This window comes from Trachurus japonicus, unplaced genomic scaffold, assembly GCF_045865225.1.
Source record: "Trachurus japonicus isolate A0001 unplaced genomic scaffold, Traja_1.0 AP030184.1".
Taxonomy (NCBI): domain Eukaryota; kingdom Metazoa; phylum Chordata; class Actinopteri; order Carangiformes; family Carangidae; genus Trachurus; species Trachurus japonicus.
In genome coordinates, this window is record NW_028220317.1 from 177027 (window position 1) to 190686 (window position 13660).

The 13660-nt window shown below is 41.4% G+C and overlaps 1 protein-coding gene across 1 annotated transcript; it reads right to left on the reverse strand.

Annotated features, from left to right (window-relative positions):
- Positions 1-8122: 8122 nt before the first annotated feature.
- Positions 8123-9933, reverse strand: LOC146960604 (zinc finger protein 862-like). The gene is made up of 6 exons (XM_085772237.1): positions 9770-9933; positions 9458-9687; positions 9009-9373; positions 8693-8912; positions 8439-8612; positions 8123-8346 (listed from the first exon to the last, which is right to left on the reverse strand). The coding sequence occupies exons 1-6, from the start codon at positions 9931-9933 to the stop codon at positions 8123-8125; spliced, it is 1377 nt and encodes a 458-aa protein (XP_085628363.1).
- Positions 9934-13660: the final 3727 nt, after the last annotated feature.

Genomic DNA, 13660 nt, shown 5'->3' on the forward strand with positions numbered 1-13660 from the left:
AACAGTCTTGAAACTCTTCAAATCTTCTTACTTCTTTCAGCCTTTAAAGCGTCCACATACTTTCAGCTAGAGACTTCATTCAAATTCTGAGCTGTAGACAAACTTCTAATGTATTCATCCTGTATGTACAACTTTTTCATAGCTTGTACCGTTTTTGAGATAAATCCTTTAAAAGCACATGAGGATTTCTGACAAATTTCACACTTTTCAATGAGTGTGTATGGGGTTGGGTCAGAGTGAGTGACATCATCGTTAGAGTGAGAGGGATCGAAAAAACATTCAGGATTTTTTCTGGATAAATTGCCAGCACGGCCACAAATTAAACTCTAGACACATGATTTCCTCACCGGTTTGTAGCCACACTTGTTGTGTCTCATTTAATGTGTTCAAAACAGCAGACAGACTTACAGAATTGTCTCAGTGAGCCTAATTGTGCAGCTAGACCCGCTCCAGTGGCTCATCCACTTCAATAGAAAAGTAGGAGCTGATTTTTTTAGAAAAGCAGAAATGCCCCCCTTTTCTACCTTGCGACCCTGAGAAAAGTTTTTGCCCTACAAACATTTAATGCACATTGCCTCGCTCAGGAAGGTCTGCTTGCCCAGATGGTCAGATGGCCACATTCTGATAAGAGGTACGGTTCTCTTTTTCTGGGCTGTTTTCGGAAGCTGCTCCGAGCTCAAATCTCTCTGCTCTGCTCTGCTCTGTGTGCAGTTGGTCCAGCTGTAGGGGCCAGCTCGTTATCATGTCTATAAATAGAACAGTGCAGCTGCAGCCTGGCCGCTCGTTAAGATGTTTTTAAACACAGCCCCACACACACACATGATAAACCAGACTGACAGAGAATGTCCACGCACAAACACAGGTATCACACTCACACAGACAGACACACACAGACACTCACACACAGTCACACATGCACGCATACACAAACAGATAAACACACAAACACAACACTGTTCCGGTTACACCCCGCCTTTCCGAAGCCCCGCCTTTCCGACAATAGACTTCCATTCATCGTAATAGCGGGGTTTTCTATTTTTTCTAAATACCCCGCTACTCCGAAAAGGCTATTGGGGGAAACCCCCAGTGCTCAGTGCGCATTGATCCTTTTTTCCTTTTTGGGGTCAAACGGATCATGTGCATAATTTACTGCAAAACAAGCAAATACTTCATATTAATGACATATAACGTTCATTATGCTTCTAGCCTGTCTAGCCTCTACCTGGTCTTTTTTACTAAACTTAACCAACTCCTTTCTTCATTGCCTAAGCCCAACCAAAGCATCTCCCTCAGTCAGCTGTCAGTGCGAGCGGCGGCTGCAGCAGCCTCGCGCCCGTGTGAGCTCAAGCCGGCTTCAGCCGCGCTCGAGCGGAGCAGGGGGGGAGAAAAAGAAAAAAAGTGTATTTCTATTACTGTGTGGGAGATCTCCAACAACGGAGTCGGGGAGAAAGCAAGTGGGACAGATCTGCCCAGTCCCTGAGCAGCGCACGTTTCACAGACAAGCCACAAAGCAGAATGTAAACAACGTCACGCGGTTCAGCACCTTGGACAGCTGCGGGGGGGAGGAGGGGGTGTCGGAGTAGCGGTGTTTCGAAGTGGAGGTATTTCAGAACAGCGGGGTGTCGAAGTGGAGGGGTGTCGGAATGGAGAGCTGTCCCCCACTGTTCCACACAGTAAAATGTAAGCATGGTAGTCGCCATGGTAACTTCTGAGGGCAGGCTGCCACACAGGTGTAATCAATCAGATCATTAGGGAGAGAGGAGTTTTGTGGCGCTTAAAGGGATAGTTCACCCTAGAATGATATTTCGCTCATTATCTACTCACCCTCATGTTGACTAAGGGCTGGAAGAAGCTTCAGATTCCTCCGTGGCTTCTCTGAGTTACAGGGGGTCTTGGCGTAGCAGTGCATGTCCATATAACGGTTGCAAAGGGACACCAGAGCTCTTCGTAAAAAAACACACACAAAAAAACATCCAAATACCTCCATGATGCTCGTATGTAATGTCCGTCTTGTGCTGAAGCCCCAAATTGCGTAATTGTCCCGAAAAAAATTAAATAAGTCTATATTTTAAGCTTGTTTGTAGCGGAAGCTTCTCGAAGCTCCTCTTCCTGGTCCGTCCAAATCTCGCGTGATTCGCAGTAACCGCACTGACGCCGGCGCAAATCACGCGAGATTTGGACGGACCAGGAAGAGGAGCTTCGAGAAGCTTCCGCTACAAACAAGCTTAAACTATAGACTTATTTAATTTTTTTCGGGACAATTACGCAATTTGGGGCTTCAGCACAAGACGGACATTACATACGAGCATCATGGAGGTATTTGGATGTTTTTTTGTGTGTGTTTTTTTACGAAGAGCTCTGGTGTCCCTTTGCAACCGTTATATGGACATGCACTGCTATGCCAAGACCCCCTGTAACTCAGAGGAGGGACGGTGGACTCTGAGAATTCTTCCAGCCCTTAGTCAACATGAGGGTGAGTAGATAATGAGCGAAATATCATTCTAGGGTGAACTATCCCTTTAACAGTTTTACTTTCTGCACATGTACACGCAGACAGAGAGACCGTCAGACTCACACACACACACACACACACACACACACAGGTTTTCAGCTCAAATTCATCAGGCTCTCAATTATTTTATACTTTTGATGTAAACATCTCCAACAATTTATATTTTTCTCATGAATTTAAGTTCAGACGTTTAGTCTTTCCAACTCTATTAATAGTAGTACAATTACAGGTGGAGCCTGGGACATAGGATGCAGCTTTTAACATGTGTCCTATCTATCTATCTATCTATCTATCTATCTATCTATCTATCTATCTATCTATCTATCTATCTATCTATCTATCTATCTATCTATCTATACCCCTCCCTATTTTTTAACCCCTCTGTCTCCTTTTTTTTTCTTTCTTTCTTTCTTTCTTTCTTTCTTTCTTTCTTTCTTTCTTTCTTTCTTTCTTCTACTCCTTCATTTGTATTTTACGTAACTTTTTCTATCCTTCCCTCTCTATCCATCCATCCATCCATCCATCTACCTCTTTCTATCTATCATCCCCCTCTCTCTTTTTCTTCTTTCTTTCTTTCTTTCTTTCTTTCACTCCATTTCTGTCTTTTTACTTCTTTGTTTGTTTGATTGTTTCTTTCTTTCTTTCTATTCCTTTTCTCTTCCTTTGTTTTTACTCCATTTCTTTCTTTCTTTCTTTCTTTCTTTCTTTCTTTCTTTCTTTCTTTCTTTCTTTCTTTCTTTCTTTCTTTCTTTCTGTCCTTTTCTTTTTTCTCTCTTGTTTCAATCTTTCTTTCTTTCAACAATTTCTTCAGCTCATTCAGCATTGCTTCCAGCATTCACACCATTTCCATTCTTGGAAATGTTTTTTCTAGTTATTATTATTCTTACTACTTTCACCCTTTTTCAGACATCTTCTACTCCTTCATACTTTGTGCTATTTCAACCATTCATATATCAAAACGTGTGGCTTTTTCAGGACAAGGGTGCTATGACTTTTCTCTTTTATACTATTTATACTTTTTAAAATATTTAACTTTTTCTGCAAATTTTTTCCCATAGGAATGCATTGAAAACGTCTTCAAACTTTTAAAATCTTCTTACTTCTTTGAACCTCTAAAACTTCAGCATACTTTCTTCCACAGACTCCATTTGTCTTTTAAATTGTAGACAAACTTTTAATCTATTCCCGTATGACTCATCTTATTGATATCTTCAACAGTTTTAGATTGTTGGCTGTTTTAAAATCATTAAAATTTTTGACAAAATCCAACTTTATAATGGTTGTGTATTGCGTTTAACGAGCAGGGCTTAGAGTGAGTGACATCATCGTTAGAGTGAGAGGGATCGAAAAAACATTCAGGATTTTTTCTGGATAAATTGCCAGCACGGCCACAAATTAAACTCTAGACACATGATTTCCTCACCGGTTTGTAGCCACACTTGTCGTGTCTCATCTGATGTGCTCAAAACAGCAGACAGACTTACAGAATTGTCTCAGTGAGCCTAATTGTGCAGCTAGACCCGCTCCAGTGGCTCATCCACTTCAATATAAAAGTAGGAGCAGATTTTTTTAGAAAAACAGAAATGCCCCCCTTTTCTACCATGCGACGGCAAGAAAAGTTTTTGCCCTACAAACATTTAATTCACATTGGCTCGCTCAGGAAGGTCTCCTTGCCCCAGTAGTCATGACCACATTCTGATAAGAGGTACGGTTCTCTTTTTATGGGCTGTTTTCGGGAGCTGCACTGAGCTCAAATCTCTCTGCTCTGCTCTGCTCTGTGTGCAGTTGGTCCAGCTGCAGCGGCCAGCTCGTTATCATGTCTATGAATAGAGCAGTGCAGGTGCAGCCTGGCCGCTCGTTAAGATGTTTTTAAACACAGCCCCACACAGACACATGATAAACCAGACTGACAGAGGATGTCCACGCACAAACACAGGCATCACACTCACACAGACAGACACACACAGACACTCACACACAGTCACACATGCACGCATACACAAACACAACACTGTTCCACACAGTAAAATGTAAGCATGGTCGTCGCCATGGTAACTTCTGAGGGCAGGCTGCCACACAGGTGTAATCAATCAGATCATTAGGGAGAGAGGAGTTTTGTGGCGCTTATCAACAGTTTTACTTTCTGCACATGTACACGCAGACAGAGAGACCGTCAGACTCACACACCCAGACACACACACACACAGGTTTTCAGCTCACATTCATCAGCCTCTCAATTAATTTATACTTTTGATGTAAACATCTCCAACAATTAATATTTTTCTCATGAATTTAAGTTCAGACGTTTAGTCTTTCCAACTCTATTAATAGTAGTACAATTACAGGTGGAGCCTAGGACATAGGATGCAGCTTTTAACATGTGTCCTATCTATCTATCTATCTATCTATCTATCTATCTATCTATCTATCTATCTATCTATCTATCTATCTATCTATCTATCTATCTATCTATCTATCTATCTATCTATCTATCTATCTATCTATCTATACCCCTCCCTATTTTTTAACCCCTCTGTCTCCTTTTTTTTTCTTTCTTTCTTTCTTTCTTTCTTTCTTTCTTTCTTTCTTTCTTTCTTTCTTTCTTCTACTCCTTCATTTGTATTTTACGTAACTTTTTCTATCCTTCCCTCTCTATCCATCCATCCATCCATCCATCTACCTCTTTCTATCTATCATCCCCCTCTCTCTTTTTCTTCTTTCTTTCTTTCTTTCTTTCTTTCTTTCTTTCTTTCTTTCTTTCTTTCTTTCTTTCACTCCATTTCTGTCTTTTTAATTCTTTGTTTGTTTGATTGTTTCTTTCTTTCTTTCTATTCCTTTTCTCTTCCTTTGTTTTTACTCCATTTCTTTCTTTCTTTCTTTCTTTCTTTCTTTCTTTCTTTCACTCCATTTCTGTCTTTTTACTTCTTTGTTTGTTTGATTCTTTCTTTCTTTCTTTCTTTCTGTCCTTTTCTTTTTTCTCTCTTGTTTCAATCTTTCTTTCAACAATTTCTTCAGCTCATTCAGCATTGCTGGAAGCATTCACACCATTTCCATTCTTGGAAATGTTTTTTCTAGTTAGTGTGAATGCTGGAAGCATTCACACTATTGTTATTCAGTTCGGCCATTTTCTTTATACTTATTAGTGTGAATGCTGGAAGCATTCACACTATTGTTATTCGGTTCGGCCATTTTCTGCCTTTCTTCGTCATGTAACTAGTCCTTCATACTTTGTGCTATTTCAACAATTCAAATATCAAAATGTTCAGCCTTTTCGGGACATGTGTGCTATGTCTTTTCTCTTTTCAACTATTCATACTTTTTGCAATATTCAACTATTTCTGATTTTTTTTCCCCCATAGAGAATGCATTGGAACAGTCTTGAAACTCTTCAAATCTTCTTACTTCTTTCAGCCTTTAAAGCGTCCACATACTTTCAGCTAGAGACTTCATTCAAATCCTGAGCTGTAGACAAACTTCTAATGTATTCATCCTGTATTTACAACTTTTTCATAGCTTGTACCGTTTTTGAGATAAATCCTTTAAAAGCACATGAGGATTTCTGACAAATTTCACACTTTTCAATGAGTGTGTATGGGGTTGGGTCAGAGTGAGTGACATCATCGTTAGAGTGAGAGGGATCGAAAAAACATTCAGGATTTTTTCTGGATAAATTGCCAGCACGGCCACAAATTAAACTCTAGACACATGATTTCCTCACTGGTTTGTAGCCACACTTGTCGTGTCTCATCTGATGTGCTCAAAACAGCAGACACACTTACAGAATTGTCTCTATGAGCCTAATTGTCCAGCTAGACCCGCTCCAGTGGCTCATCCACTTCAATATAAAAGTAGGAGCTGATTTTTTTAGAAAAGCAGAAATGCCCCCCTTTTCTACCTTGCGACCCTGAGAAAAGTTTTTGCCCTACAAACATTTAATGCACATCAATGTGCTCAGGAAGGTCTCCTTGCCCCAGTAGTCACATGGCCACATTCTGATCAGAGGTACGGTTCTCTTTTTCTGGGCTGTTTTCAGAAGCTGCACTGAGCTCAAATCTCTCTGCTCTGCTCTGCTCTGTGTGCAGTTGGTCCAGCTGTAGGGGCCAGCTCGTTATCAAAGTCTATAAATAGAACAAGTGCAGGTGCAGCCTGGCCGCTCGTTAAAGGTGTGCAGAAATGGCCGTTTGTCCTGTTTGTCGCGCCGAGTTGTCACGAGCTGCAACACGAGTTTACCCGAGTAAGGAAAACGAATTTTATTGGTCGTTATCGAGCGGGCGGGATATTCAAAGCTTGGGCGAGCCCGAGCTCCGTGTGTGTGTGCGTGTCTCAGACGTTTGAATGACGGATTACGGATCCAATATCAGTGGCTGATGAATCGTGTACAGGCTGACGTATAATCTGTGCGCCTGCATTATCCAATGCGAAAAAAAAAAAATACACACTTTTATCCCGGATTTACTCAAAAATAGAATTTTGCACAAAGTTTGGCCTACGTCGTATGATAGATGAGTTACTACATTAATGTTATGATCCAGAGTGGGCTCAAATTCAGTTTTCTTTTCTGTACACCTTTAAGATGTTTTTAAACACAGCCCCACACACACACATGATAAACCAGACTGACAGAGGATGTCCACGCACAAACACAGGTATCACACTCACACACAGACACACACAGACACTCACACACAGTCACACATGCACGCATACACAAACAAACAATTCCATTCCAGGGGTAGACAATAAGGCAAATTTGCCACTGGCCCTCCAGGCCAGTGGCTTTTGAAGATCACTGGCCCCACCATTGTGACCACTGGCCCAGGAATCGACCCCCATAATAACGAAAAAGAACAATTTGATTTAACAACATTCATTTTAATACTGCAGTACTGTTCAAAAAGTGCAAATACATGAATCAAACGTTCAAAGATATAAATCAAAAGTGCAAATACATACAGTATCAAAAGTGCAAACTGCGCTGCATTAATCAAGCATAACCAGCTCTTCCTCCATCTCCTCCTCAGTTGGCTGGTTTTTGCGCCCCCCTACTGATGCCCAGGCAGTATAGCCTGGGCGTCGGCTTCTGGGCCCTGACTGCCACCAGGTCAAAACTGCCTTCTCGGCATTGAAGGCCTGCACATTTGGCCCCTCAATGGTGAGGTACATTAGACGATTTAGGCTTTGCGTTGACAGCTTTGACCGCCAGTCGCTTTTCACCCTCTTCATGCAAGAGAAGCCCCTCTCACATACAGCTGTGCTGATGGCCATCGTGAGATAGATCTGGGCAAAGATGGCAAGGTTGCTGAACTTCTCCTGTAGATCAGCTGTAAAATAAGAATACCTGTTAATGGCAAAGCAGGGAGTAAACTTAGTAAAGAGAAATATGAGAAAAAAATTAGCCCTACATACCTCTCTGGAGCATTAACAGGAGTGTCTCTCTGAGGGTCCCGGTGCGGCTTCTTGCCCAAATTTTGTACAATCTGTACTCTCCCAGTACCTGATTGATTGAACACTTTGTTGAAAAAAGCACGGGAAAGTACAGTTCACTACAGTAAATTAAGAGGATTACTGTAAAACCCAAGAAATCACTATGGCTTGTTTCTATTAGGGTCCTTATACCTCACTGGTTGTGGTCCCCTCACGCACAAGGATGCTGTCATAATGGTGGCACAGGGCCTCCATTTCTGCTCGTCCATGGAGGACAAAGGCTTCCTTGGAGTCATTAGTGCTGCCAGGTTTTGGCCACGTGTGGTGGTCCAGGGCAGAGAATTTTCCCACAATATTGTCAGCAGTCAGCAGGTCCCCCAGACGGCTCTCAATATGTTTGGTGACAATTTCTGAAAATACAATTTGCAATGTCAGCATCCATGTTTCAAGTGTTGTCAAAGGTGGCTTTAAAAATTGTCAAGGGTTGTCATTATTTATTAACCTGTAATTGTCTTCCTCTCAGGAGCAAGTGTGTTGTCTGTTGAGACCTTGGTGAGCTCCACCCCCCTGAAGGCAGTCTTTGCAGCAGCCAGCATTCTCCTGTGTTGCTCTCCTGGCTCCAAAGACAGCTCTGTAAGGCCATTGATGCAGGCCTCAGTGTACTGCACTGCCTCCCCTAGAAGAACATACAGATTGTCATTTACCCTGTAAGACCACATTCAGCATAAATAGAAAAATAAAATGCACAGTATTTACCTGGTGTCAGATTATCCTGCTGAAACTGGAGGCTCAGTGTCTTCAGAAACTCCAGCATATCTAGCAGGAAGTGCATGAACTGGACATTCTCATAGCTTTTGAGGTATTGGAGAATGTTTTTTGCTCTTCCCACTACCGCAGGTGATGGTTGAGGTGTCCGCTCTGGGCTGACCTGATCCTCAAAGTGTGCCACAAACACAGCATATCCATTACACAGGATCTGGAGGAGAAATACAACATGGCATTTTTTATTTCATACCTTCTTAAATTGTTCTGAATTACATAAAATTTGCGGAAGTGTCAATTGAACAACTACCTGTGTTGCCTTGTAGATGTAGGGCAACCACCTGGCCCCCTTCAGGTTTGTAGGCTTGAGGACCTTGTCCTCCAGTACATCTGCTAGCACCCTCAGTTCCCTGAGTGCCTTGGGGGAGTAGTGGTACTGCAAATACAAATAATGCAGTACGTCCTGCAGCTTTTTAATCCCTGGCTGTGCTTTAACGGCATCTAGCATCCCCAGCTCCAGCCTGTGGGCCACACAGTGGATGGAAAGCAGGTGTCCAATCTCTTCCTTGAGCTTTGCAGCCACACCGGTCTTCTTCCCCATATTGACGGCTGCACCATCAGCACAAAAGAAGACCACCTTCTCCTTCCACTTTTCCAGGCCTGCTTTCTCAAACACTTAAGGAAAAAATGCAATTATTCATTGGCCAGGAACAGCTTAACATGATCACTTTACTAAATAACCTATTTTTATTGGCTTACCTGACTGTACCGCAGAAAGCACACCAGCTGCATGTGCATGCTTCACATCCTCAATCCCCAGGAAGGACTGGACCACTCCCCTCTCCTTACTGAAGAATTTGACGTAAACAATTTCATTTTCCAGGGTCCCACAATCGGTTGCCCCATCAATCATCACGCTGATGAAGCGTGCATTCTTGATGTCGGACAGGAGTTGCTCCCTCTCCACATTGTATATGTCAATTGTGAATCTGGAGGGAAATAAGTGCCTTTTAGTAATAGTGAAGAATTTGAAATGGGTAAATATGTTAGGAATTTAGTTGTAGTTCTCACCTTGCACATGCCTTATCTGACATGTAGCAGTCTGGCATGCTTGAGCCAGTCCTGGTGTTGAGCTGCACCAAGTCTGGGAAATCCGTAAATGGCTTCTCTTTCTTTACCACATAATACGCTGTGTGGAACATGTTTTCCATTTTCTTCTTGAACACTCCATCCATCTCATAGTTAACATGTACACCAGCTAACACAGCAGGTGGTTCACTCTCGGACTTCTTCCTTTTCAGGCAAACCTGATGTGAAGTGCTCTTTTCATGAGGGTCAAACCCAGTATTCCTTTCTACCACTTGGCCCTTGTAGAGTGGAGAACTCCTCAAATAAACAAGAAAAAAACGAACTCACGACTCACATCTCCTGCCTACATACATCATAAATAAAAACTAGCTACTATATTTTCTGTAAAGCAAGTTATCATTAGAATATTAAAATAATATTATTTTACATAGAGTCTATGCTGTATCATAATAATTCCAAGTTATTAACTCGTTGAGTGCCACAAACATAATTTTCCTCTTTTTTTTCTTTCTTTTTTGTAAATTTAAATTATGAAAATAGACACTAACACACCATATGTGTGAATTTGGAACTCTACGACCAACAGAACTGAAATAGATGACGATCAAAAACTCATGACAACTCACGATCAGGAAGTTTTATCATAACTCGCTTTTTGCAAGCTGTTATAAATAAATTGGGATATCAAGATAAGTAATAAAGGGGTAGGGTATTAGTTTTTTATTCTACCTACTCCTTTTAGGACACTGTTCTTTGTTTGTATTCAGCTTTTTGTTTTTATTTTTATTATATTCGAAATAGGCTACATTCATTCATTCATTCATTCATTCAGCAACACTGTGTTAATTTTAATTTTTTAAATGTTCTTGACCAACACAATATTTGATACATAGCTATAGATGAAATGATCTTTCCTGCCACTATGGTGATAAACTGTATTTAACTGTAGCCTACCTATGAAAACAATAAAACTCAGTAACCAAGCATGTTGTCCCTGTGTGATGTACAGGGGACACGTCAGGACAGTCTGAGGACAGAGAGCTCTGAGGTTGAAGTCCTATGAAAATGAAATGCACCTGTGACTGTGACAGGTCTGTACAGTAGCGTCTTGACCACATGTCAGCCGCAGCAGAGGAAACTCCGCTGTTCTCCGCTTCATCGCAACGAGTGGTTTTTGTTGTTGTTGTTGTTGTTGTTGTTTTTAAATGAAGCTCCGATAGCGGCTGGATGAAATACAGGAGGATACCAGCGCGGATCCGGTGTTTATCAAAGCGTCACTGTGCTGAAGCACCGGTTCTGTTTGAGCTGAGTTCATGAAGTTAGAGGCTAGCCTACTTTCAGACGACTACCGGTGGGGCCGGTGTTTCTGACCTGCTTCGGCCGAGAGCCCATCACATAGCGCGGCAAGAGGCTGTGAACGTCACGGGGCTTCTGTTATTGTTTTGCGGCACTCATGAGTTAATAATAGGCTAATAAAAAATAATAGCTAATTGTTCATACAACTTTTCTGTAACTTACTTGTCTGCATACGTGGGCATTGACCGGCATAGTTCACAATAGACTTCATTTTTTTCCTCATCATATCCAAGCCAATTCCAGCGGTCGCGCCACTGAGGCTGGAACTGTCTTGCCCTTTTCTTTTGTTCATAATCCCTCTCACTCTCTTTCAACTCCTCCGGTGTCTTTCTCTTCTTTTCTTTTTGTTTTTTGCCCGGCGTTTGGCCGGGTGCTGGCGGTTTTAGAAACATGATTGATGTCGGGAACAGTGAGAAACTCCCTGTCAACAGTCTGCAGCAGTTTGCGAGCGGAGCGGTACCTGTACACGGGAAAGTGCGAGCTGTGCAGGTGGTGTGTTTACGTCCCAGGGACAGCTGGCTGTCTTTGATCGACGGAGTCACACACACACACACACTCGTGTTCGCGGTAATAACCGAGACAGTTTCACAGATATCATTGCAAAAGACAACACCATGTGAATTTTTTGTTGTTTTTATTAACCAAAAATTTTTTTTCAAGGCATATTTTTCACTGGCCCCACCGGGCCAGTGCTTAGAGTGTTCTGGTGGCCCTGGCGGTTTTGAAAGTACGTCCGGGCCACCGGGCCATTTATATTGTCGACCCCTGCATTCCATTCTTCATTCTTCCATTCTTAGATAATAATTTAAAATATTTTTTAAATGCAGCCAGGGAGCTCTCTGCTCTGCAGCAGGAGAAGGAGCTCAACTTTGTAACTTGCTGTTAAGTGCTTTTTAATTCATTTTAATTCACCAAAAAATAGTCACAGGTCACAAAAAAGTCCTCTTCTTGCTTGGTGTGGCTAATTTCTGCACTTTCCTTACTTTTTTTTTAAGCATCATTGAAAAATCTCACATTCATCAAAGTCTCAACCTCTTTTGCACAACACCACTGTAGTGTAGGGGTTAGGGTGGCCGTTTGCCAACCCCAAGGTCACTGGTTTGAATCCAAGGGAAGAACTCTTGTTATGTTATGTTGAATTCTGCTCTCCTCCACCGCCTTCAATTGGTTACAGGTGTTTGTTATCTGCTTGATTACTCATACCAGTTTGCAGCACATCATCACATTACAATGAATGACAACAGTCTTGAAAGCAGTGTGCTCTCTGTAGCCGAGTGGCAGAGTGAAGGCTTTATGATCATAAGGTCATAGGTTCGATTCCTGCCTCAGGCATTTCACATCATTGCTTGAGTTTTGATTCCAATTATTCAGCTGTCATTGGACAGTCTTTGATTCCTCATAGTATAAAGCTCATTGTAACTCAGGTTCCCTGTGGCTGTATGGTTAGTGTGTTAGGTTACCACTCATGGAGTTGTGGGTTCAATTCCTTCCATGGACATGTTTCTTGTATGCCATTCCGCATGTCTTTGTCAATTTATTTTGCTAATTCAGCATGGTTCAGCATTGGGTTTCAGCATTCACACGCATGTTCCGTTAGGAAATGCTGTTTCTAGTTAGTGTGAATGCTGGAAGCATTCACACTATTGTTATTCAGTTCGGCCATTTTCTTTATACTTATTATTATTAGTGTGAATGCTGGAAGCATTCACACTATTGTTATTCAGTTCGGCCATTTTCTTTATACTTATTATTATTATTATTATTATTATTCTTACTACTTTCACCCTTTTTCAGACATCTTCTACTCCTTCATACTTTGTGCTATTTCAACCATTCATATATCAAAACGTGTGGCTTTTTCAGGACAAGGGTGCTATGACTTTTCTCTTTTATACTATTTATACTTTTTAAAATATTTAACTTTTTCTGCAAATTTTTTCCCATAGGAATGCATTGAAAACGTCTTCAAACTTTTAAAATCTTCTTACTTCTTTGAACCTCTAAAACGTCAGCATACTTTCTCCCACAGACTCCATTTGTCTTTTAAACTGTAGACAAACTTTTAATCTATTCCCGTATGACTCATCTTATTGATATCTTCAACAGTTTTAGATTGTTGGCTGTTTTAAAATCATTAAAATTTTTTCACAAAATTCAACTTTATAATGGTTGTGTATTGCGCTTAACGAGCAGGGCTTAGAGTGAGTGACATCATCGTTAGAGTGAGAGGGATCGAAAAAACATTCAGGATTTTTTCTGGATAAATTGCCAGCACGGCCAGAAATTAAACTCTAGACACATGATTTCCTCACCGGTTTGTAGCCACACTTGTCCTGTCTCATTTAATGTGCTCAGAACAGCAGACAGACTTACAGAATTGTCTCAGTGAGCCTAATTGTCCAGCTAGACCCGCTCCAGTGGCTCATCCACTTCAATATAAAAGTAGGAGCTGATTTTTTTTAGAAAAACAGAAATGCCCCCCTTTTCTACCTTGCGAGCCTGAGAAAAGTTTTTGCC

Coding starts and splice junctions, on each gene's coding strand:
- LOC146960604 (XM_085772237.1), bottom strand. CDS start 9,933: ATGGATGGAGTGTTCAAGAAGAAAATGGAAAACATGTTCCACACAGCG. Junction 9,688..9,769: donor TCAGATAAGGCATGTGCAAG/GTGAGAACTACA, acceptor ATTTCCCTCCAG/ATTCACAATTGACATATACA. Junction 8,347..8,438: donor TGAGAGGAAGACAATTACAG/GTTAATAAATAA, acceptor TTGTATTTTCAG/AAATTGTCACCAAACATATT.